Genomic DNA, 23,313 nt, shown 5'->3' with positions numbered 1-23,313 from the left:
TAGGGTAGTTTTAGCGTTGTCCTGGGTATTCAAGGTGTAACATCTGCCGGTTTGTGTAGTGTGACAGAATGGTCTTCGTTTAATTGCTTTATAAAATATTATAATCGGGCATCCAGGCCTCAACTAATCCAAGCTTTGGTGATTTTTATTCTTTTGAATATGTCCCAATGGAACCCACTACCATGAAGAGGACAAGGAAAGGGGAAAATGTATTCTCTGCTTACCGTCATTTTTATTTTCCTGCAGTCTGTCCATGACTGTGGGCACATCTCTCCTTTCCCACTGTGTGATGTGCATTCATTATCTCTAGCTCTATCCTATATCTGGGGGAAAACCTAAGACTATCTGCAGGTGGTAGGAGGGGCGATTTTGTGGGTTGCCTGCAAAAAAAAAGTTAATTCTTACCACAAAAGGGGCTGAACTTGCCCAACCGTGATTACTTCCATGAATAGACTCCAGGGAGATAAAATTATTTTCCCTTTTTTATCATGAATAAAAAATAATAATAAAAACAAAAAAGCTATCCAATACTATGCAAACCAGTTTCCCAACCTGGGGACAAAAACAAAGGTGGACATAGTGGCAGACAACTCCCAATCCTCTATTTAAATTGCTTTGCATGCTAGATCTAAAATGGGTGCCCCAATGGCAAACCAATTTCTTTTGGGGTAGGTCTTGTTTAAAAAGATTGAACCACTGGAATAGACTTTATGCATGCTATAAGGTTTTTTTTTTTGTCTACTCATGATGAAACAGGGTGGTAGAAAGATACCACTCCGCAAAGGGAAAGTGATTGAAATGTCCTTCAACTATTGACAATTGACCACTATACATAATGTTCTTTGAACTGTGACCGGCGATCTTGTCAGTTTCCGTAAACAATCCTAAAAAGCTGCACCAAAAAACATATATGATTAAATACAAAAGTGTTTTTAAGGGCAGACGCGGTTAATGGATTATAATTGTATTTTGATGACTTTGCTGTAGTACTCCATTGTGGCTTTGAGCACAGCTTTAATGCAATTTTCCTGTGTCACTCTTCCATGACTAATTCTTTAACTCTCCCATATCATCATGAAAACAAGTCTGAACAGAAATGTGCTGTGTGATACCCATGATTTAGTTAACTATTCTACATTTTAACTCTTCCAAGATATTAATAATTTTAACAGTTTACAACATATCATTTTAAATTGTTAATATATATATATATATATTTATTATTATTTTTTTTTTATGCCGCACAGTAAATACCCTGAGCTTACAACCATGATAAGATGGTAAAACATTTTGTTGATAGCTTGGTAATCGGTGAACAAACCATTCTGAAACACTGTTTGGTACAAATGTTCAGTGCTTATCTCTTCAGTCACACCTCATTTAGTCCTGTTTCCTGATAAAAATTATTGAGTCACTTTGAGTTTGCAAATGAATTGTAATGCAACATACTTCTAGTGAAAGCTATCTGCACCTCCTTTTAAGGAAATGAGCCACAGTGCAATTGCTGTAGTGAGTCATGGTTCCACTTCAGTGTAAGTGCCTTTTGGTAACAGTTTTTTAGTTACTCATTATCAGAGTGCACATGTTTAGCAGCTGTACAAACATTTTACATGTGTTTTTTTTGTAATTTGCTTATTAATGATTGCTTGAAAAGGCTGCTGTTTCGCACTTCTCTTATGGTAACCAGATGCATGTTTTCATTATTTCCTTTTCTACCTTTACCTAATCATAGGGCCTTTTATATTAATGAACGAAGTAGAACCACCCTTTATGTTTTCATCCTTTTTTTATTTATTTATTTTTTCTGTTTCTAAAGTTAAGACATACAAGCAATTTACATTGTTGTGTAGTAGACGGTTGTCATTACTGTTTTATCAGTCAAGTAAAATGTTATGGTGATCAAATCTATCCACTCAAGTAGTGACTGATTTGACAGGCATTTGGGCTGTACATATTACAGGGCAATATCATTTTAAACTGTAGAAGGGCACAGTGCCATATGTATGAAGCAGTCTTCTGCCATTGGGTACTGGAAGGCATGTCTATAGACCATTTTTATGTTGATGAAAGATGAAGTGCCTTCAAGCGCTTGATGGTATCTTATGGCAAAAGACTAGTAAATATGGACCAGATGCTGAGATTCACAATGGTCAAATAAAGTTTATTGTGTCCCGATCTGTCATTCACTGACATTTATTTGAATGGGGAAAAGGTGTGGATACCTCCTCACCACCCCTCATTGAACCCAGGTATCTACCTCATTAGCCAAGAGTTTCATATTTTAAAGTTTACAGTAAATATAAAGATCACTGAGCACATTCACACATCCCAGACAGGTCTGCAAACTAGCCCTTCACCATTATCTCTTGGCATATAGTGCTTCCACCTGGGAAATGATATGCAAATGGGCACACCACTTTTTTTTATATTTCGATTTTTTTTTTTTTTTTATATTTCAAGTTGTAAAACAATGAATTATGTAACCTTCTTATATATTTCAGTCCTGCAAAATAAACCTGTTTGTGGTCTGTGCAGATGTGTACATCTGATATCATCTAATACTCTGCTTCCTCACTAAAATAAAATATTAATTAAATAAAAAATTTCCAAAGATTATTAAATAAATAATTTACTGCTACAGGAACTAATTACTTCTGTGCTGCAGGGACCATTTCCTTGATTGCATTACATTGCTTGTATTCTAGGCATTGATTAGAAATGTTTGTACCACCCATGACAATTTGCATATATTTGAACAAATGTAAATGATTTAATATAGCTAAATGCTAAACTGATGGGTGGTGTGTTTTTTTTATTTTTTTTATCAGCCAGAGGATTTTAAATGAGCACATTGTATGTATTATGACTGATGCAGATATCCACGATGCTTTAAAGCAGCAGTACAAGCAACGTTGTGTTATTTTTATTTATTTTGATATGCACATAAATACAATCCACACAATAAGCAATTGGCTAAGTTGCCGATCTATTTTCCTGTGATACCTAGGAATGTCTATTTCATGTGAAGGGACATTAATATCCTTATCCACATACCTGGATACATCTCACACACAACTGGAACACTTATATTGGTGTCCTGTCACATTATATATCCCTCATAGGTAGAGTGGGGACTTGCACACCAACAATATATCTATTTTGTGACTATATGTCCATATCAATTAATAGATATGTACAGTAGGATTGTCCTAAAACCTAGATATTGTGACAGGTTCACCAGATCCAATACTCTGCTCTGGGCTGCCACCCCATGGAGAATTTTAATATAACATAACTGTATAACAGTAACAATAAAAGTGAATTATATAAAGTTTGATGCGGTTTTAAAATTTTGTTTTAATGTTATGATCCGGTTTGGATCTCCTCAGGAGTTTGTTTCGAGTCAGTTGTCTCAACCAGACTGTATCCACTTATAGTGGAAGAGACACTGACATCTCTTGGACTCATACGGTTCCCTTAATTCCTCAGCGAGTGCAACCAATAAGATCTTTTCTGACCCTTCTGTGTCTTGTATGTAAAATGCACGTTTCTCCTGTTTGCACCCTGTTTACTAGTTTTGTGTACATTTTATATAATTGACTCAAGTATTGGGTTGAGCGGTCAGGTCACTACTTATTGCGGACAATATTTTATTTGGCAATATTAACTTTCTATGTAATGTCACAATGTAGTTGTTTGACTATTTTAATTTGCTTTTTTTATTTTGTCACAGAACAGTTGTACTATTTTCATTTTGTGAACCAATATAAATTTCAGAAATCTCCAATCGTTTTAAACATTCAGCTAAGTGTGTAGGTCAGCACCTTTATACTTCTACTTCCATTTTACAGACGCAATTCCCCTGAGCATCAACTGCTCTTAACATTTAAAAAAGAAATTTAAATTTTTTTTTTTTTTTTTAAATCCTTCATCTTTAAACTGGGCTCTGTCTCTGTGGTAAAAACTCAATTTTAATCTCCTGGACAGTTGGTATTTCAAACGTTTGTCTCCTGAGCAAAGCATCAGATTAAAAATAATAAAAACTGCTGTGGAATCGACAAGATTGCATTAACCTTAAGTAAGAAGTGCAATAAAATGCCGATCAGCATGGGTGCTGCTTTATGAATCTGTAGATAATTTTAATTTTATTGTCACGTAAAAAATTTTTTTTTTCCAAATTTGTCCACCATATGACCAATGGATAATAAGCATTGCTTGATGTGTAACGTCTAATAATCACATTTGCATATATTCATCAGTCTCCAATACCCTCCATCCCATCAGAATGTTAAATGTATTGGTTATGCACAGAAAACCACATATAATTATAATAGGCGTGAACCAGGGCAACGAGTGCCATAGCCCTCCTGTTCCCATTGTTGCTTGGCCAGCATAACCTGGTTGTGACACTGATTTATGTGAATGGAATAAGATGGTCCTCTCACTCTATTCAGATCGCGGTTACAGCTCCAGTGAATCTCCTCTAGAAAATGATACCTTGGCTGTCACAAGTGTCATCGGGGGTCTGCACCCTTGTGATGTCCAGCAAATATCTTGAGGGAGTCAGTGTTTTAGAGCCTTCCGACATCCACAGCTTACCCCTAAAATCTGCACCCAGACAACACATTTTTTAAGGAGTGGTTAGCAGACACGCTGATCTGCTAATTGTTCCCATCACCAACAGCAAGCATGCCTGCAGCTACATTCCCTACCTCATACAACCATCTCCATATTTTACCTTTAGAGAAGGGTTGTTCTGCAAATATACATTTGATTTAATGTACAAGTAAACTGGTCCATTGACAGTGGTGGTTAATTTGTTCATTCGAAGTGATGTTCTTTAAAAAAAAAAATCGTGTTTTTAATTTTTTTTTAAATTGATTTTGTTTTTTGTCTGCGGATTTAATCAGAAATAGAATCTACTATTCCCAGTGCCACCCCCTTTCCCCCTACCCCAAGCTCATTATATGGTACGCATGCACTCCCCTCCCTGGTCAGCAGCTCATTTTGTTCTTGGGCTGCGTCCATAGGACTGCAGCCGTGCAGAGGCGCGCGGAGGCTGAGGGGAAGCGGGTGCTTTCCCTGGCCTTGGTCCGGGGGCGTGTCGGGGGGGGCTGTGACGTCATGGAGCTGGTTCGCCCTCATTGGGCGAACCGCTCACGTAACCGGCCCTGCGCTCCCGTGAGCGCTTGAATTGAAAGTTTTTCGAAGACTTGCGCTTCCGCACGCTTGCGTAAGCGAGCCCCTGCTATAGCCGCTCTCATTGCGGCTGCAGGGGCTCACTGCCGAACAGCAGCAGCGCGCCTCAGCACGTGCGCTGACCATGCCCGAGGCCTTAAGGACAACCCATACTGCAAAAACTTCCTAGTTTGTTTTAAATTTATGGATCTGCATCATAGCATGTATTGTCATACACAGCCCTTCCAATATAAATCTATAAGAGTAATCAGCTATATATGGATTATTATTAGTTTCTACAAAAAAAAAATAATCTCAAAATGTGTTGTTAATTGTCCCATAAGTATATATATATATATATATATATATATATATATATATATATATTTTTTTTTATATTTATAGAGAGAGGTATCTATTATTATGCTGCTTGAGTTTATATGTGTAAAGTGTTGTACTCCAACCAGGGTTGGGGGTGCTGAAAGTGAGGAACAGCTGGATCTGCAGCTGTAGTCCTCAAGGCGCAGCACGGCCTGCAGCCCCCACCCCTCACTCAATTATGTCTACTGCCCACAACTGCCTTGTTAAAAAAATAAAATTGCAGCCAAGCAATCTTCCCCTCCCCTTAACCACTGTGTGCATATTTTAGTAATTTCAACTGGGTATGGATCTCCTCCTTTCTCTCCTCACTCCCCTGTTGTTCTCATTGAATACTTCACCTGCCATATTGATGACCCCGCTTTCTCTCTCTAACCTCTTCTTCTTTTGGCCTTCCCCAATGTACTGCTGTCAGCACCTACAAGGATGGCTTCTACCTAGACCTGGTTTTCACACAACTTTTCTCTGGTTTCTCCATTTCCCCCTTTCCTCTTCTCCACCTCCCATGTAACCCTCGTTTCTGCAGAAACCTGCACTCTATTAACCTACCAACTTTTGATTCCACTTTGTGCTCGTCCCTCTCCTCGCTCTGCTGCAGACTCTGACAATCTGGTCAGGAACTACAACTCTGCCCTTCCCTCCTCTTGATCTACATGCCCCTCTCTCTGTCGTTCTCTCCAGTCTAACCCCAGATCCTGGCTAAGTGACCTCACGTTCATGCTGCGTTCCTGCACTTGTTCCTCTGGAGGAAATCTCACATACTTGCAGACTTTAAAAAAAAACACAGGAAGGGAACCTGCACACTCATAGAGGCAATGCACAAGATGTGACACCAAAAAGGGGTATCTTACTCAAAATGAAACATACTAGCATATTTTTTTTCCCTGCGCCCCCCTGCCGGCGGTCACCTCACCCCGCGCCCCCCTCAGCCCCACTTACATCGGCTCCGGTGTCATGATGCCACGTGACGTCACATGACCTCGCTGCGTCATTTGACGCCGCTTTCCCATGGCGACGCGTGTGGAGCCAAGGTATGTAAAAGTGTAGAGGCCCTGCAGCTCCCCCGGCACTTTAAGTGCCTTCGGGAAGCGTGCGGGGCCTCTGTAAACTGCGCGAGCCCCCAGTTTGCGCACCGCTGGTGTAATCTATGCTAAAGCAAGATCCTAAAAGTGGCAAAATAATACAGAGATCTGTCATAAGTGTGTATAACGGCAAAATATAACTTGGCTTGAGCTTATAGGAGTGGGCTGCTGTACAGGCAGCAAAAACAATTTAAAAAAATAGTCTAGGTAAGGGGGTGGATCACACTGGGAGAAGCAAATCAAAAAGGGGGAAGGGTAGATGGAATGTGGGAACAAAAAAAGGGGGGTGGGGAAGAAAGGTAAAAAGAGAGCCCTCTCCTGGCTTCTTATCAAATCCTGTATTCCACACACTATTCTCCTCCCCACTTTTAAGACTTAACATTCTTCTGCCCCTCCTTACAACTTCACCCTAATTTATCACTATACAGTATCCCGACTCTTGCGTTCTGCTCAAGAATGACTTCTCTCTACCGCTTTTAGAGCTAAAGCGCCTTATGCCTTTCTCACTCACTGCCCTAGAATGCCCTTCCCCTCAATATCTGACACGCACCCTTTCTACACATCTAAAAATCCACCTCCATAACAAAGTATATGGGTAGCTCTTTTGACACAGAACAAAAGTGATTACATTTCTTTGTTTTGATTCATGCTATTTACACAATGGACAAAATTGAGATTTCCAAACTTTTTTTTTTTAAAGGATTCATCAGTCGTGTAATTATTTAGGAATGATCTGCTTTTATTAGCCAGAAAAATATTTATGTAGTTGTCGCTCTAGAAGTTCTCTCTTATGAAGGATGTCATAAAAATATACTGCATCTCCGGTCATACAGGCAAAATCTATGTACAGTATGTTGAACTGTACATTGTCATTGTATACTGTATCTTTGTCATGTATCGTTTATTTCTGACCTGTTCAGTTAACAAAAATTTCCTTTTCTATTTTAGAACAGGATAAACAATGCTGTATATACTTTGCAGATCATATTCTGTTTCTTTATAATGTTCATGGCAATATCCATAGTAATGTTTTCATTTCTACTTGATCATTCTTTTTGTAACGAAAACATGAAAATATGAATTTAAAAAATGTTGGATAAAACCATTTTCCCTTTTGTCCTGACAGATAACTCTAGGTCACGAGGAAGGATCTGGAGCGCCGTGTTTAAAATGCAAGGATAAATGCGAGGGATTTGAACTACATTTTTGGAGGTTAGTGTTGAAATATATTTCATGACCCTCGTACACTTAACTCTTGCCCATTCATTTAATAACCCACCCAAATAAATACAGACTCATTTCGTTGAGTACAAATGGCCACAGCTTTTTTATTAAATATAAACACCAACACTCCTGAGCCTGGTCAGCAAGTAGCCCCAACCAGTGAGCCTGATTAAGCTCACAGCCACTACATGACCCAGTGAGCACTCTTGTTTCAGAACACCTGGGTTTCCTCTTAGGAATACAGCCTTGGGCCGCTGGACCTGGTCCTAACCCATGACCACATACTTTGAATCCCTCACATTCCTCCAAATTACCCACCTGGCAAAACTGACCAGTCCACACCCCTCCAGCTGTAACAAATTTATAATACCACCAACACCGTTTTAACCATACCTTCCTTTTTCCCCCCTCTTAGACTTCATGTAAATATAACATGTTACATGCCATCATAACATACCCAAATCATAACATTATCCAACCAATCTGAACCTCAGAAAGGGATTGGTTTGGCTGAATCTTTTTGGGGAGGTGACAGGAGGCAAGAGGTAGGGCTAGAGGAGGTTGCCTCTTTTATATAAACTAGCCAGCCCCCCCCCCCCCTCCACGCATCACTTCCTGACCCCTCAGGCCAGTGGGCATGATTCCCTTCCCCTTATTGGTCAGGCTAGAAATGACCATTATATTATCAGATGTAACTAGTTAATTCTACTTTTGATATTAAAATGAATGAGACTCTGCTTAATCCACAGAGCGCATGTTTGCATTCTTACTGTTCCACAAGTAGAGAATGAAGGGTGGGTAGCTGTGTTGGTCCCTTCAATGTAATAAAGTAGGTAGGAGGTGGGGTTTAAAAAAAAAAAAAAAAAAAAATTATTATAAGATTTAAAAAACACACTTTAAGCTCTCAACCACACAGGGTTCTTCATCAAATCATTCACATGATCTAAAATTTACCTGATGAAAAACAATGTGTGGTTGAAAGCTTGTAACTTATTAGCTGTCGGTTGGAAAAAAAAAAGGGTATCGCACTACCTTATCGGTCCTCCTTCTCTGTTGCTATACTACATGTCCACTAGATGATTTTTCATATTTTAAAATGTTATTTAAAAATGTTGTGTGAATTATGTTTGTCCACAAACTGCTGGTTAAAAAACGCTGCAAAAATCATACAATGTAATATTAAGTCTGCTAATTGGGTTCTAGTAATATTTCTCTGCCATCACTTCTCTTCCTTGAATTCCTCAGAAATTCTGCACTTTTGAGCAGATGACCTGTAATGAATGAATGTTCTATAGTATACAGTAGTAAATATCTGGTAAGCTGATATTTGGTTAACAAGCTCCTTAAAGAAACTCTTAATTTGCAGGCTCCCAACTAGGACTTAAGAGACTGAATAACCAGAACCCAAGTCTAGCTAACTGGTCCTTTAAAAACTTCGGCTTTTGACTCCCGGCAAATTTAGATTAAAAAAGGAAAGATAGACTAAATGCGGAAACGGGCAAGTTCAGGGACACGTTTTGGGAATGAGCAAGATCATTGTCGTCTACATTGAAGAGACCTGGGCAGAGGTTGCTCAGATATGTAGTCTTTGTAATGTCTCCCGCCCAGAAGAGTATTGATTTTGGTGAAGTCATATCACCTCCCTACTAATAATTATACAGTAGTTTGTCTCTTGTTTGTCCTAAATCCCAAAATGTCCCTTATTTCTTCATTAGAGCTCATTAGTTTGTTAGAGGCATAACTTATTGCCTTGTTCATGGTTTTTGTACCAAGTATTCTTATCTTGAGTGGACCAGAAGCAAGGCACATGCACTTCAAAAAAAAAAAAATTAATTACATATATACTGTATTTAATAAAGGTATTTTGAGATGAATATTGGTGTTCCCCACTGCCACTGATTTTTAGAAGAGGCTGTGATGCAGGGGGGGGGATAGGGGAATTTCTGTGATGTTATGGGGCATTCCTCTAGGAACCTTCCTTTGCTGGAAGCAGTTAAAATAACACCAAAATAGAGCAGCGGCCTCATTATTCTAATCTTGCCATTTTGTGTTTAAAAAAAATACTTTTTTATTTTATTTATCACAAATCTATAGAAAAATATGCAGAAACTGCAAATGTGGCCAAGAAGAGCATGACGTTCTTTCTAATAATGAAGATGACCGGAAAGTGGGGAAACTTTTTGAAGACACAAAATATACAACCTTGATCGCGAAGCTGAAAACTGATGGAATTCCCACTTATAAACGTAATGTCATGATTTTGACTAATCCGGTTGCAGCAAAGAAGGATGTGTCCATCAATACTGTGACCTATGAATGGGCTCCCCCAGTACAAAATCAGACACTGGTAAGAAGGAAAGTATAAAAATAAAAGTTTGTTATGCATTTAGAGCCCTATTTAATGAGCTGTACCATGCTATACAGCACCAGAAGGGGTTTTAAGATATCTTATGACATGGCACTGCTGCTCGGTAGATTTGAACCTAAATATATGCAGCACTTAAGGAATCTGTACCAAATGTGTGTTTTTGTTTGTTTGTTTTTTGTTAATGCTTTATATCATTTAAAAAACCATTAACCTTTCCACATTTCTATTCAATATGTTATGCTGTTTCTTTCCAAATGTCTAAGGTGCAGTTAGTGTTTTTATAGATGGATATAGCCGCGCTGTCGGCTCAAAGAAAGCTAAATGAGTACCTTTGAGATAAATCTGTGCATGGTTTATGGAAATGAGGTGTATAAAGCTTACAACGATCACCAAACTATTGGAAACCAGCACTGGAAGGAAATAGTGAACGTAATCATAACAAACACAATTTTTTGGTCCACAGGGTGACCTTTATTTAACGCTTTCCCCTGATTTTGGACCTAATTTTGGTTGGAAAAAAAACCAATAAGTAGTATTACGCGAGTCAAATTGATCCCACGGTACAGGTGCCACGCTTTGTGAGAGTAAACAAAGCGTGGTTATTTCTTAACCTTTTTGTCTTTCGCTCTTATTTTTCTTTAACACTATTGCTTTCATCATGTAATGTACCCAAGCTGGAAGAGTTAGGGGAGGAGCACCCAATATTCCAGTGCTGTCTTTTTCATAGTTTATTAGAATTGCATGTTGACGAAAATGAAGATACTTGTTTGAAAGCAGCAATGAATTTTTTTTTTTTTACTAATTTAGTGCTGGCTATTAACAGGAGGTTATTATCTTCAGGTTACAGTTGTACTTCTCATGTATTGTTTTTTTTCTTTGTGTGCTTTATCTTGGTTCATTTTGTTCTCTTTTACGGCATTTTTTTCCAAACATACTTTTCGTTCATAAGTGTTATGGAACTTTCTCATAGAAATGGCATTCAGTATCTGATTCTGCTAATCCCTGTTTATTAGGCCAGGCGTTATATGGAAATGATCCCAAAAGAGAAGCAGCCTGTGGCGGGCTCTGAAGGCGCTCAGTACAGAAAGAAGCAGTTGGCGAAGCAGCTGCCTGCTCATGATCAGGATCCTTCAAAATGCCACGAGTTGTCTCCCAATGAGGTGAAACAGATGGAGCAGTTTGTGAAGAAATATAAAAATGAAGTCCTTGGTGTGGGAGACGTTAAGCTACCCAACGAAGTGGAGGCACAAGCCAGTGGGAAGAGTGCACCCAACGATGGGAACCGGAGCACTCTGACAACTGTGAGGGGTGTAGAATCCAAGGCAGCAGCTCAAAAGGAATCGGCATATGTAAGTTGAATTCATAACGTAGACCAAGGAAAAATCAGGAATATAAAGCAGGATTGGATGCTGCATGGTGTCTTTAAAAAAATGTGGTGGTGTTGTGTTTTTTTTGTTTTGTTTTATGCAGGGGGGTCTCCAGAGCTGATCTACTAATTACAGCTCCGGGGACCCCAACTTGCAGAGATACTTGGCTCTGTAGGTGCTCACGGTATCCCTGTGAAGTTTAAACATCTGGGTCACGCTGGCCAATCAGAAGCCGCTTTTGACGTCACTGCTTCCTATTGGACCACGTTACTTGGGACATTTAAATGCCACTATTCTGTTCGGAACCTAGTTTCTCTGACAGCAGAAATACCGGCACCCCTACGGAGGTAAGTATTTCTGGATGCGGGGGATCTGAAATTGACACAATTTGCTCCAAAATCTTGAAATTGTCAACTCAAAGCAGCCAAATTCTGCTGCTATATGAGCTACTTCCATTGTTTTTATATATATATACAGTATATACAAACTGACATTTGTAAAAAGATGCACAAAATAACACATCACTATTTACTCGTGGTCACTGAAACTGTCTATAAAAGGACCTAGTTATAGTAATCACCTTCTCCTTAGCCCACAGCCATAGTTTCACAACATACTACCTCAGCCTTGTCTCCCCTCTGGCTCTGGTTACCACTTTCCTCTCAGTATCATTACCCGTAGTGCACCCACATATTTATTATTTGTGAGCTGAGCGGTCCTCTTCCTCCCCCCCTCCCCTCTGTCTATATTGAACATACAGTTCTAAATCTATTCTCTTAGAGAACAATTGTATTGCTCACAATAGCGTGAAGCTGAAGAGCTCTACCAAAAAAATATTTCCAGTTGTGGGAATGTGTAGCATTGAAAGCTACTGCCAGGAATCCAGCAGTTTTTTCCATCCAAAGCTTCGCATTGCTTGCACAATGAGATGTTTGTAACTGAAGAAAAGGGTTAAAAGCTTGAGAGGGCGAAGTATGAACCATGACCCGCCTCACAATTGGTTTGATAATGAGTCATTTCATGTTGCAAAGAGAGAGGATACAAGAGACATTAAGAAGAACGAGGAAACAACTATGGTAGGCTTATGTTAAGTCTAATTCATCTTGTTATATCTCCCATCTTTTGGGGTTGTGGGGGGGATATTTTACTGTATCACATTACGTACAGTACCTGTCATTATTTATATATATATATATATGTATTTCTGCAGGTTTACAGTATGTATTTACATATTCCTGTGTTTGGAATTATTTTAAGTTGATTTTTAGATTTCTGTGTACATTTATTATATAGAACAGCAAAGAAAACCCATTCTCTCTCTTTTTTTTTTTGTGTGTGTCTGTGTGTATGTGTGTGTATATCATTACATGTGATTTGGTTTCAGTTTTACTGTATGCTTAAATAGAATGCTACATTGTAATATCTAGACCTGTATACGAGAACAACGGACCTCTACATAAAGAGAAAGTGACTGACTTCTCGTTTGATTTCCTAGTACTGCTTCCGGTGCAATCTGAATATGCGAGAAGGTGACCCTGCTGTGTATGCGGAGCGTGCTGGGTATGACAAACTCTGGCATCCTGCTTGCTTTTCTTGCTTCACCTGCAATGAACTTCTAGTGGACATGATCTACTTCTGGAAAAAAGGAAAGCTTTACTGTGGTAGACATTACTGTGACAGCGAGAAGCCTCGGTGTGCTGGTTGTGATGAGGTAAAGAGAAATAATACACTGCTTCAGTAACTACTGCTGTATATTTTCAGGAATAAACCTTTTTCTGCCATATTTAGTCTTTACTCTCCCTGTTCAAAACACATTCAATTTTAATAAGTATTTGCAGGAACTGCTGTAACATGGTCCCTTATTTGCATATTACGACTCTTCCTCTAATGAGTGAGTTATAGAAGTACAGACCTGATTTACGAGTCGGCTATGAAAGAAGATTCCAAAAATATACGTTTGGCTTCTTGATATCGGTCATGCAATGATTCTAAGGCTGTCACCCTTTTTATTAGCTTGATGGCACAGAGCGTGGAATTTTTCCAGTGACTGACTATGCCTTTAGAAACCAGTTTCTTGACTGCACAGGTCATGAAATATTATATTGAACAGTAGACCTACGCTCTTCCAAAAACAGGTTTCCCTCCTCCGAGTAGCTGCTTTTAATGTAGGTTTTGTCACCCATGATTTTTATTGTTTTTTGGGAATTTACTTTAAATTAAATGATATGCTTTAGATGCTGTGAAACAGTACTATTGCATAAAATGCCTATTGTGGTGGAACTCTATGGTGCAAATTTCTTGCAGAGAAGTGGATGCATATATTGGTAAATGGATGCATTTATTGACTGTTGGCAAATTAAACAATCTAGGAACAGTTAACTGTCTAAAATGCAACCTGCACATAACTCCGTCAACACAATGCGTTGTGTATTATTGCCATGTTACTTTTAACTTGTTTTGTATTATAAAAAAACAAAATTGAAGTTGACCTCGCAGTAAAGACTTTATAAGGCAACACTTGTTTTAATTTCATCTTTATTAGTGAGCTGTTGGTTAAACCCCCGTGATGATTCACAGGGGGTTTAATTTTAAATAATAATTTATTTATTTTTTATTTGTATTAAATGTACGTTTTTTTCAATATATCAAGATCGTACGTGACTCCTAAAATCTGTGCTATTCTTTTTCACCTCCTTTTTGGGCTTCAGTTATCTACATTTTGAATAAAATAATTTGCTGTTTTAGTTGGTAATAGTTTTCTGGTTGGTAAAGAACATAACAATTTGGATCCACTGTACTAACAAATTAAACAGTGTGTAGTCCTACACAATTTGTTTAATTTCTTGATTTGGTCATTGATATAGGGTAAAATAAGTCTCAATGCACAATGAAGTTGCCTTTCAATTACTGCCTCCTTAAATTTAAATTAAACTTGGCTTTCTATTCTGTGATCAATTAGCTTTTTCACAGAATTCTGTAATATTCTTACCCTATCAGAAAGTTATTGATTGTAGTTGAAGGGGTATATTTATTAAACAGTGATTGGGCCACTACCGCACGTAGACCCCCTAAGAGTTGTTTGGAAGAAATTAAGATGCTAACATCAGTCAAAGTAGTGGGGTAGGGGGGAGGTGTTGGTGGGGGGGGGGCTTGGTTTTGTGCTGTCCAATATTCTATGTACTAGTCATCTTGTCGAGGGGAATTTTTTTTGCTACCCATTCATTTGAATTCCGTCTTCACACAAATTGGGGCTGATAGGGTACCTGGCAAGGAGATAACGACTTCACATCATATTGAATAGGAGTAATTGTTGTAAGAAAGAGGTTACAGCATACATTGCTGTGAATAATAAAAGATTGAGGCATGTACAGTATTGCAGAACACTTATGCATGAACGATACTCATGCTGGATACAGTATGTTACTAGGTGGAGTGCAGAACTGAACTTGATCTTTTAGTGACACCTGGTGTTTTAAAAAGAATTGCATGCAGATTATGAAAAGCAATTTGTTAAATATTAAAATTATGAAATGGATTGTATAAATTATTATTAAATGGATTATGAAAAATATATAATGTTATTGGCTTTCTCTTAATTTTATTTTTTGAAATTTTTTTTAGCTGATCTTCAGCAATGAATACACACAAGCAGAAGGCCAGAACTGGCACCTGAAGCATTTTTGTTGCTTTGATTGTGACTGTGTCCTGGCAGGTGAAATTTATGTGATGGTGAATGACAAACCAGTCTGCAAGCCGTGCTATGTGAAGAACCGTGCTGTGGTAAGATAGTCTGACACTATTCTAGTGCATTAAGAAAAAAGAGGGATTGACCCCCGAAACTGGTGCTCTAAGACTAACAGGATAGGTAATATAAATCTAGGATCTTAAGTCCATATATAAACTTCAAACAATCAGGCTGTATTGAATTCATAGACTCCTAGTGTGTTAACGGAATAACAAACAGGACGGGGGTGAACATAGCGGTAGGAGGAGACAGATATGCCAGTGAACCCACTGTAAAATGTATCCCACGGCAAACCTCTAACCTCTCCACCGCAACCCACACTAGCCCTGGTGTCCCACACAATAAATGGTGTCTTGCAGCAGGCATGTACTCACAATCTTGATGCTGTGGAAGTAAGTTGAATCAGAGCGCAGACTCGGCGTGCTCCAACCAAATATCCGGAAGTAGAAAAAATTGCTGCAAAGGCGGTTCACTGCTGTCCGGTAGGACTTTATACAAAAGAGAAAGAGGAAGGGAAACCCCCTCTTGTGATGCTAACCGGGGAGCAGACTCAGTTCAGTTCATTAAGACCCAGGAATCCAATTGTCCAATATAATAAACACACTCCCATACACATGCCACTAGCCTGTTTAGGTATATCTTATGTGGTAGTCTGGGAAATGTGCAGGACTGATGACATGAATGAGAAAAAAAAATTACTCACTGCTGACCTTGGGGGATTTCCTGGTCCTGTCGGCGTGCTCCTGCCCAGGAGTATCTGCAAATTAATAGGAAGAACGGCGGTGCATCTGCTGCTGTTGAAGATGAATTGTAACCCAAAAACTGCAGACTGCAAAGAACTAGGTGCAAAAATTTATTGTAGGCATATTAAAAACAGCCAAGAGGTCACTCTGACGCGTTTCACGTGGTATCCCACGCTTTATCAAAGAGAGTCTCTGATAAAGCATGGGATACCACGTGAAACGCGTCAGAGTGACCTCTTGGCTGTTTTTAATATGCCTACAATAAATTTTTGCACCTAGTCCTTTGCAGTCTGCAGTTTTTGGGTTACAATTCATCTTCAACAGCAGCAGATGCACCGCCGTTCTTCCTATTACTTTGCGCTTGGTTTTCTATAAAGTCCTACCGCAATCAATGATGGATTAGAAAATTTAAGGCAAATAACGTAAAAGACTTTTTGACAAAGTCCCATTCCAGGGACAAAACTCGTCAGAGTTATCTGTCGTGTGTATGATCGTTATTGCACATAACATTTTCTAATCTATCATTGTGCTTGGTTTTCTATAAATTCCTACCGGACAGCAGTAAACCGCCTTTGCAGCAATTTTTTTCTATTGTACTACTCTAGTGCAGTCTATTAAATTGATTTGATTTATAATTAAACATGATATAGAATAAGGCAAAAATAAATAGAAACATCTAACACATCATTTGCTTTCTGGAATGTGCATTATTGGAAAACTTCTATAACGGTCCAAGATTAGATCCTTTTTTTTTTTTTTCTGGGGGGGGGGGTGGGAGGGGGGCGGCGATTATACCCTTAAAGTCCTAAAATGTATGTATTTATGGTGCATCACACTTGAATTTACACACGCCACACACACGTCCCATGTGTCAAAGCAGCACTTCATTTTTAGCCTCCTGTTACTCGGCCTCCATATAATTGCTGCCCTTTCAATTTCTCTTGGCCTTATGTGGTCGTGGTCTGTAATGCTCTGTATTGTTAAATGCAGTGAAGTTTAACTTTTTCTGTATTAAACTGAATATAGAACTGTTGGGGGTTTTGTGCAGTATTGGTGATCTCACTTTAGTGTATAATTTTCTTCATTTGTTAATTTGCATATCTGTACCAAAATATTATAAATTATTTAATCGCTACATGATGCATATGAAGTGTTGTTTTTTGTTTTTTTTTGGTGTAGGGGTTTCCTTGCAAAAGTTTTTGAAAGAGAAAATAGGTGTGATCACCTAACCACATTTCTCAAAAGCCTATCCCAAATTCCCTGCTCTCTTCCCCACTACTTTTCTATTATTTATTTTATTACTATGTACATTTTTTTTTTTAAAGATTGAAAGTCCTTTTTATCTTTGTTTTACAATTGTATTCCCTTTCTCATTGTTTTTTCTGTACTCCCAACAAACTTTCTAAACTTTAATAAAAATAAGTTGCAAAAAAACCCAAATCAAACAAGTGTTACAATACATTTTATGACTTTTTTTTTCTTTCTTAAAGGCTATGTACAATAATATATATGTTGTATTCAAATCACTTTTTACATGTTGGTTGAACTACATCAAGTATATTAATGCTACTGTAGTAAGTCTATAATTTTTATTTATTTCCTCTCCCCATCCTAAAAAAAAAAAAAAATTCTAGCATTTTGGACGCCACAATTTTAGTTCAAAGTTCTAATATTTGGTCTTTTAGAAGTCTATATTTGTTGTATGTTATGATATCTTTTAATGTACCAGTGTGTTTTTCATAAATGAAATATACAGGGCTTTTGGAACCTAACAAATCTCTTCTTAAAGGGTAGCTATCACGGCGTATAATCTATATTCCATGCTGCAGAGATGGAAAAACAATTCTCATAATGCTTTATAGCTTATCTCATTTTTGCGTTGCACAGCACAACAAAGATCCTGCCACATGTACAGCAGAGTAATTCTCCAAAGTAACTTAAATACCAGTTACCTATATATTGTATGTTGGCATAAGGCTAGTTGGAAAAGTAATGTGAGGAAATATAATCGGTATGTGTCATACATTCTAGATGTTTCTTATTGAAGAGTGAAAAAAAAAAAGAAAAGGTGCTTAAAGCGCTTATGCTAATAATAAAAAAATTATTTGTGACCCCCTAGTGATTAAATAAATCAAGAGCACAGGGAAAACTCATACATAAGAGACAAGGCTGCCTGTGAACACTGACCGAACAAAATCAGAACATAATACAAATAACAGATACGAACCGGCGCCTCCAAAAAATGTCCAGTAAAAGTCCAAATGTACTAGTAGATGGTATTGGAAACCTTTGTGTAGTAATCCAATCCTGTAGACCTAGACCGACTTGATGGCTCCGTGGATATATCACACAACTGTATGGACATTTTTTGGAGGCGCTTATTGGAGAGTGATTTAAATCTGTCGCTCGTGGTTTTTGTTTGTTTTGTCTACAATTGTGCCAAATTAGGTTAATATAAAAGGTGCTAACACCCTTAACAGTGCTTACTAATCAATTAATTAAATGGTGACTTAAATTGATAATAGTGCAAGAACAATATTAAAGTGTCACCCCCCCCTGCTTCTACCCTCTGGTGGAGTTGTCTTCACTCTTCCCCAAAATGTAGAACTGTTTTCTCTCGATCCAGGGGGAGCATGGGGGATATAAACACACAATAAGAAATTAAGTGCAGATGTACAAAATTAAAGGGAATAATCCCTGGTGAATCTTGGCTCCTATGTACAGCCTACTCACAGGAAGGTAATGGGTTTCAAGCAGAAATGACAGTAGGTGGACTGTGGACATCAGTGTTGCAGAATAGCTTCTTCACTTGGCGAGTACGACCTCAGCAAGAAGAGTAATGCACATAGCACAGATCAGATAGTACAAACAAATTATAAAACTCCTTAAAAAGTGTGCAAGAAGCTATTCCTACTGTCATTTCTGCTTGAAAACCATTACCTTCCTGTGAGTAGGCTGTACATAGGAGCCAAGATTCACCAGGGATTATTCCCTTTTATTTTGTACATCTGCACTTAATTTCTTTTTGTGTGTTTATATCCCCCATGCTCCCCCTGGATTGTGAGAAAACTGTTTTGTCTACAATACATGAGAAATGCTGCATGTATGCAAATTACTACACTGTGGCCCATATTTACTAAGCGGTCTTCTGCCACAAGTCGCTACTAGGCCCATAGATGTAAATGAGCTGTAGGGTGTCTTTCGTGCCAGAAGTGGTCTTAAGGCAGAAGACCGCTTGGTAAATAGGGGCCTATGTGTGATTTACATGCTTCATGTTAATATCTCTGGCTATCGGCAAATTTTAGGATGTTGTGTCAATAATATAGTAAAGTATTGTAGAGGTTGGACAACATCTAGTATGTAGAGCTTTATTTAGCACCCATAGCTGTACTCTGCAAGCTCTCATGGTCATTTGTAAAGCACTATATATGGAGTATCTTGGGAGACTTGGATAGCAGGTGAGGGAGTAAGTGCAGTAGATTACAGTGCTTGGTCCCAGTGGTTAGTAGGAGAGACTGGGTGTGGTACAGTAGCCATTTAAGGGGGGAGGGGCTAGGTAGGGGAACATAAGGGGGTTCTGGGCCTTGACTGGAGAGTAAAAGTAGGTACTGGGCCTTGGGGGGGGGGGGGGGCGGGGGGAGATATACGGGGTTCTGGGCCTAGGGAGGGAGTATAAAGGGACCACGTGGGAAGTACTAGGGGGGGGGACATGTAGGGTGTACTGAGGGGGGGTTGAAAGGGGTTACTGTAGGCGGTGCTGGGCCTGGGGAGGTTGGGATGTAGGGTTATTGGGCTTGGGGAGGGAGCTAAAAGAGTCGGGGTGCATAGTGGGCTTACTATGGGCCTGCAGACCCGTTGGAGGCCTGCGGAATGAGAGCCAGGGGAACCCCTCCTTCCAGGGAGGGCTCTGTGGAGGGGGGGGGAGGGGCTGGCTGGGGAAGGGAAGGGCTGTTCTTGCCTGCGCAGGTGCACGCAATAAACTCTAGCGTTGCCAACAAGGGGGGGCGGACCCCCTTGAATGACCGGGCCCAGGACAGCAGTCCCGGCTGTCCCACCATCGGTGGCCCTCCCCCAGCCTGTGCTGAAAAAGCTGAGTAATATGGCAGGAAGCATCTTTCGAGGTCTAAAGTGCATAGTTTAAGTGTTTTATGTTGATAAAGAAGAAAGTGATTACAGGCATACCCCGCATTAACGTACGCAATGGGACCGGAGCATGTATGTAAAGTGAAAATGTACTTAAAGTGAAGCACTACCTTTTCCCACTTATCGATGCATGTACTGTACTGCAATCATTATATACGTGCATAACTGATGTAAATAACGCATTTGTAACAGGCTCTATAGTCTCCCTGCTTGCGCACAGCTTTGGTACAGGTAGGGAGCCGGTATTGCTGTTCAGGATGTGATGACCGGCGCATGCGTGAGCTGCCGTTTGCCTATTGGGCGACATGTACTTACTCGTGAGTGTACTTAAAGTGAGTGTACTTAAAGCGGGGTATGCCTGTACTCCCTTTTGGTTAAATGATCAGTATGCTTTTCTGACAAATAATTAAATCACTTTGTTCTTACTTTCCTTCCTTAGGCATGCCAGGGCTGTCAAAATGCAATTGACCCAGAAGTCCAACGCGTGAGTTACAATGGATTCCACTGGCATGCCACACCAGAGTGCTTTGTTTGCTCATGTTGCAGCAAATGTCTTATTGGCCAGAAGTTTATGCCTATTGAAGGAATGGTCTTCTGCTCAGTGGAGTGCAAGAAAAAAATGACTTCCTAAAGAAGTGTTAAAGATTAGGGTTTTTTTTTTTTTTTGCTTTTTTCTGATTGGATTTTCAGCTTCACCTAATATGAAAGGATAAAGAAATATAATCCTCTACAAAAAAATACTGAAACCTACATAAAAATGCATTTGCTTTCTTTGCAAATTCACATTTAAAAAGAAAACACTGAAGGGTTTACTGTACACGTTTGCAAAGTGGTTATTAACAATCAGAAGAAAATCCATCAGACTAGTTGTTCTGATATTTCTAATGCTTTTTTCACATTTTCTCATGTAATTTTATAAAATAAAAAAAATATACTAATTGGTTAAAACAGAGCAAACCTGCAGAAGCTGTAATACCGTTCCAGTGTGACTGCAAATCATAGCTTTTTGCTCAATTGTTTTTGCAGTGTCATGAATGTAAGGCAAGTATTTTGCAAACAGGCTTTGAACATGGTAAATTGCTTTTCCTCTTACAGCAATAAGGATATAAAGCACTTGAATATGTTTGTTATCCAATTACAGTACATGCATAGATTAATTTGTTTCTTGGGCATTGCTGAGCTCCATCATGAATGTATTTTAGATGTGAAAATCTTATAACTAATCCAATCTTATCCAGAATCGACTGTTTCAAACACATTATTGGATTTTGGAACGCCATGGTTGCTAATGCAGACTGCTTAGCAATACATTGCTAGACCATCTGACAATCAAGGGGTTAAGAATTGCTGCTTAGGTTGCTTTAGGAGGAAATTACACCTGCTTCCTTGTATTGTATGATAAATCCATTGTACCCTGTCTACAATTAGTTTCTGCAATTAATTTAAAACAGACTGTTTATTAAAGATCTTTGCATGCTGTTTACCAATTCTAACTATGCATGTGCAAGCTAAGCTGTCTGACTTTGCTGTCAATGCACTTATTCTATTAATAAAAAGAAAAGCATTTGATAACATGGATTTGTGTTAAAGTTCATTCTCACATTCATTTTGCAATTGTCCTGTAGGGGGAGTTAACTTCAAAGTTAAGAATGTTTCTTTAATAGCTGCCATTATAATAACATTTTCTCTTAAACAGTCCATTTCTTAGCAGTTATGGGCCATTATGCTTTTTATAGTGAAGTACTTTTAAACCGGTATGCATTTGGTGTAACACTTACAAATTGATTGAACACACTATTTACGAAGGAAGTCCTATTTACTAGAGCAGTCCTGCAGCACTATATAGTAAGCACTTATTGATTCAGTCCTACTTATTAAGCCCTGCTAATGATTATTGACATAAAGCATCACAAAGTATTAAATGGTGATCCCTGAGCACTTTCATTTGGTGCATTACTCTGGCCAGACTTCGATTTTCATTTTGAAGCTGATCACCTAATGACAGAATAACTTACTTGGGGACATTGACACTTGTCCAGCAGAACTGTAGCTATTACAACCTTATGAAATAAATAAGCGTTTTGAAGAACACTTTACATAACTCAGTTGCCTAGTTTAATTGTGTGCGTGTATTATTTTCTTACTCGCCAAAATGCATTTTTTTTTAATAGCGCCACTGGGGACAGACTCTCTATTTGACCCACTTATTAAATATGCCTTTGAAGGTTTGGGTCTCTTGGTGGGTAGCGCACGGTGAAAGCGCTTGGAGAATACTGCATACTTGTTTAGCCGTAATATTGACCAACTACAGTTCATAACGTGTAAATGTCTTCTGGACCTCTCCTTGAAAGAGGGGAATCTTCTGTAGGGTTTAAAAAAAAAAAGTATAGTGTCTGTTTCCCCCCCACACCCCAGCCCCCCCCCCCCCCCCCCAAGCCAATTGAAATGATTTTCTTACTGATTTAACATTTTCCACTGGTACAGGCATCTTGCGAATGTATGCTTCTTGTATACAAATAATGTTTTGTGAAACAAAGTATTTTATAATTGTATTGTATATATTTTAATCTAAAAAGGTGTACATTCAGAAACCTATTTAAGTGGTCCACATCCTGGGCTTTTAGAGCTCAAATTTGAACCAGTAAAACCTCCGAACATTAAAAAAAAAAAAAACCTGGACAGTAATATTGACTCAACAATACATTATCTGACTATCAATGTATTCTGCAGGAGGGGGTAATAATACCTTGTTCTTTAGGGAGTAGTACTAATCTATTTAGGAGCATTGCAGTGATGGCGGCTGTGCTTAATACTGTATTTTAAAAACAAGCCGATCATGCTATTGCACATCTTATTTGTAATCTAACCATAAATTAACCATTTGGTTTCCATATTTTGTTGACTGTTTTAATTTGAGTAGGATTTTTGTAAGTAAAGGGATATCTTTCTCTGTGCCTCAATTTTCCAAATTAATTTTTATATAATCTAATACTTAGAAATTTGAAGGAAAAAAACAGTGCTACTAGTTGCAAGCTGTTGGCAAAATAATTATGCTGTTTCCTTAACTGTAGATTTCATAGTTCGG

General features: G+C 38.6%; 1 protein-coding gene across 1 annotated transcript in view; it reads left to right on the top strand.

The window, feature by feature from the left end:
* TES (testin LIM domain protein) overlaps positions 1-21,800 on the top strand; it is a 47,472-nt gene extending 25,672 nt beyond the window's left edge. Inside the window, exons 2-7 of the mRNA XM_075599983.1 lie at positions 7,765-7,850; positions 9,957-10,209; positions 11,244-11,579; positions 13,093-13,308; positions 15,219-15,377; positions 20,668-21,800. Of these exons, the coding sequence (XP_075456098.1) occupies positions 7,765-7,850; positions 9,957-10,209; positions 11,244-11,579; positions 13,093-13,308; positions 15,219-15,377; positions 20,668-20,859 (1,242 nt within the window). The 3' untranslated portion in view covers positions 20,860-21,800. The remainder of the gene's footprint in view (positions 1-7,764; positions 7,851-9,956; positions 10,210-11,243; positions 11,580-13,092; positions 13,309-15,218; positions 15,378-20,667) is intronic.
* Positions 21,801-23,313: the final 1,513 nt, after the last annotated feature.

The sequence above is a fragment of the Ascaphus truei genome, chromosome 5 (assembly GCF_040206685.1).
Source record: "Ascaphus truei isolate aAscTru1 chromosome 5, aAscTru1.hap1, whole genome shotgun sequence".
NCBI lineage: Eukaryota > Metazoa > Chordata > Amphibia > Anura > Ascaphidae > Ascaphus > Ascaphus truei.
This window is presented reverse-complemented; position numbering and strand designations above follow the sequence as displayed.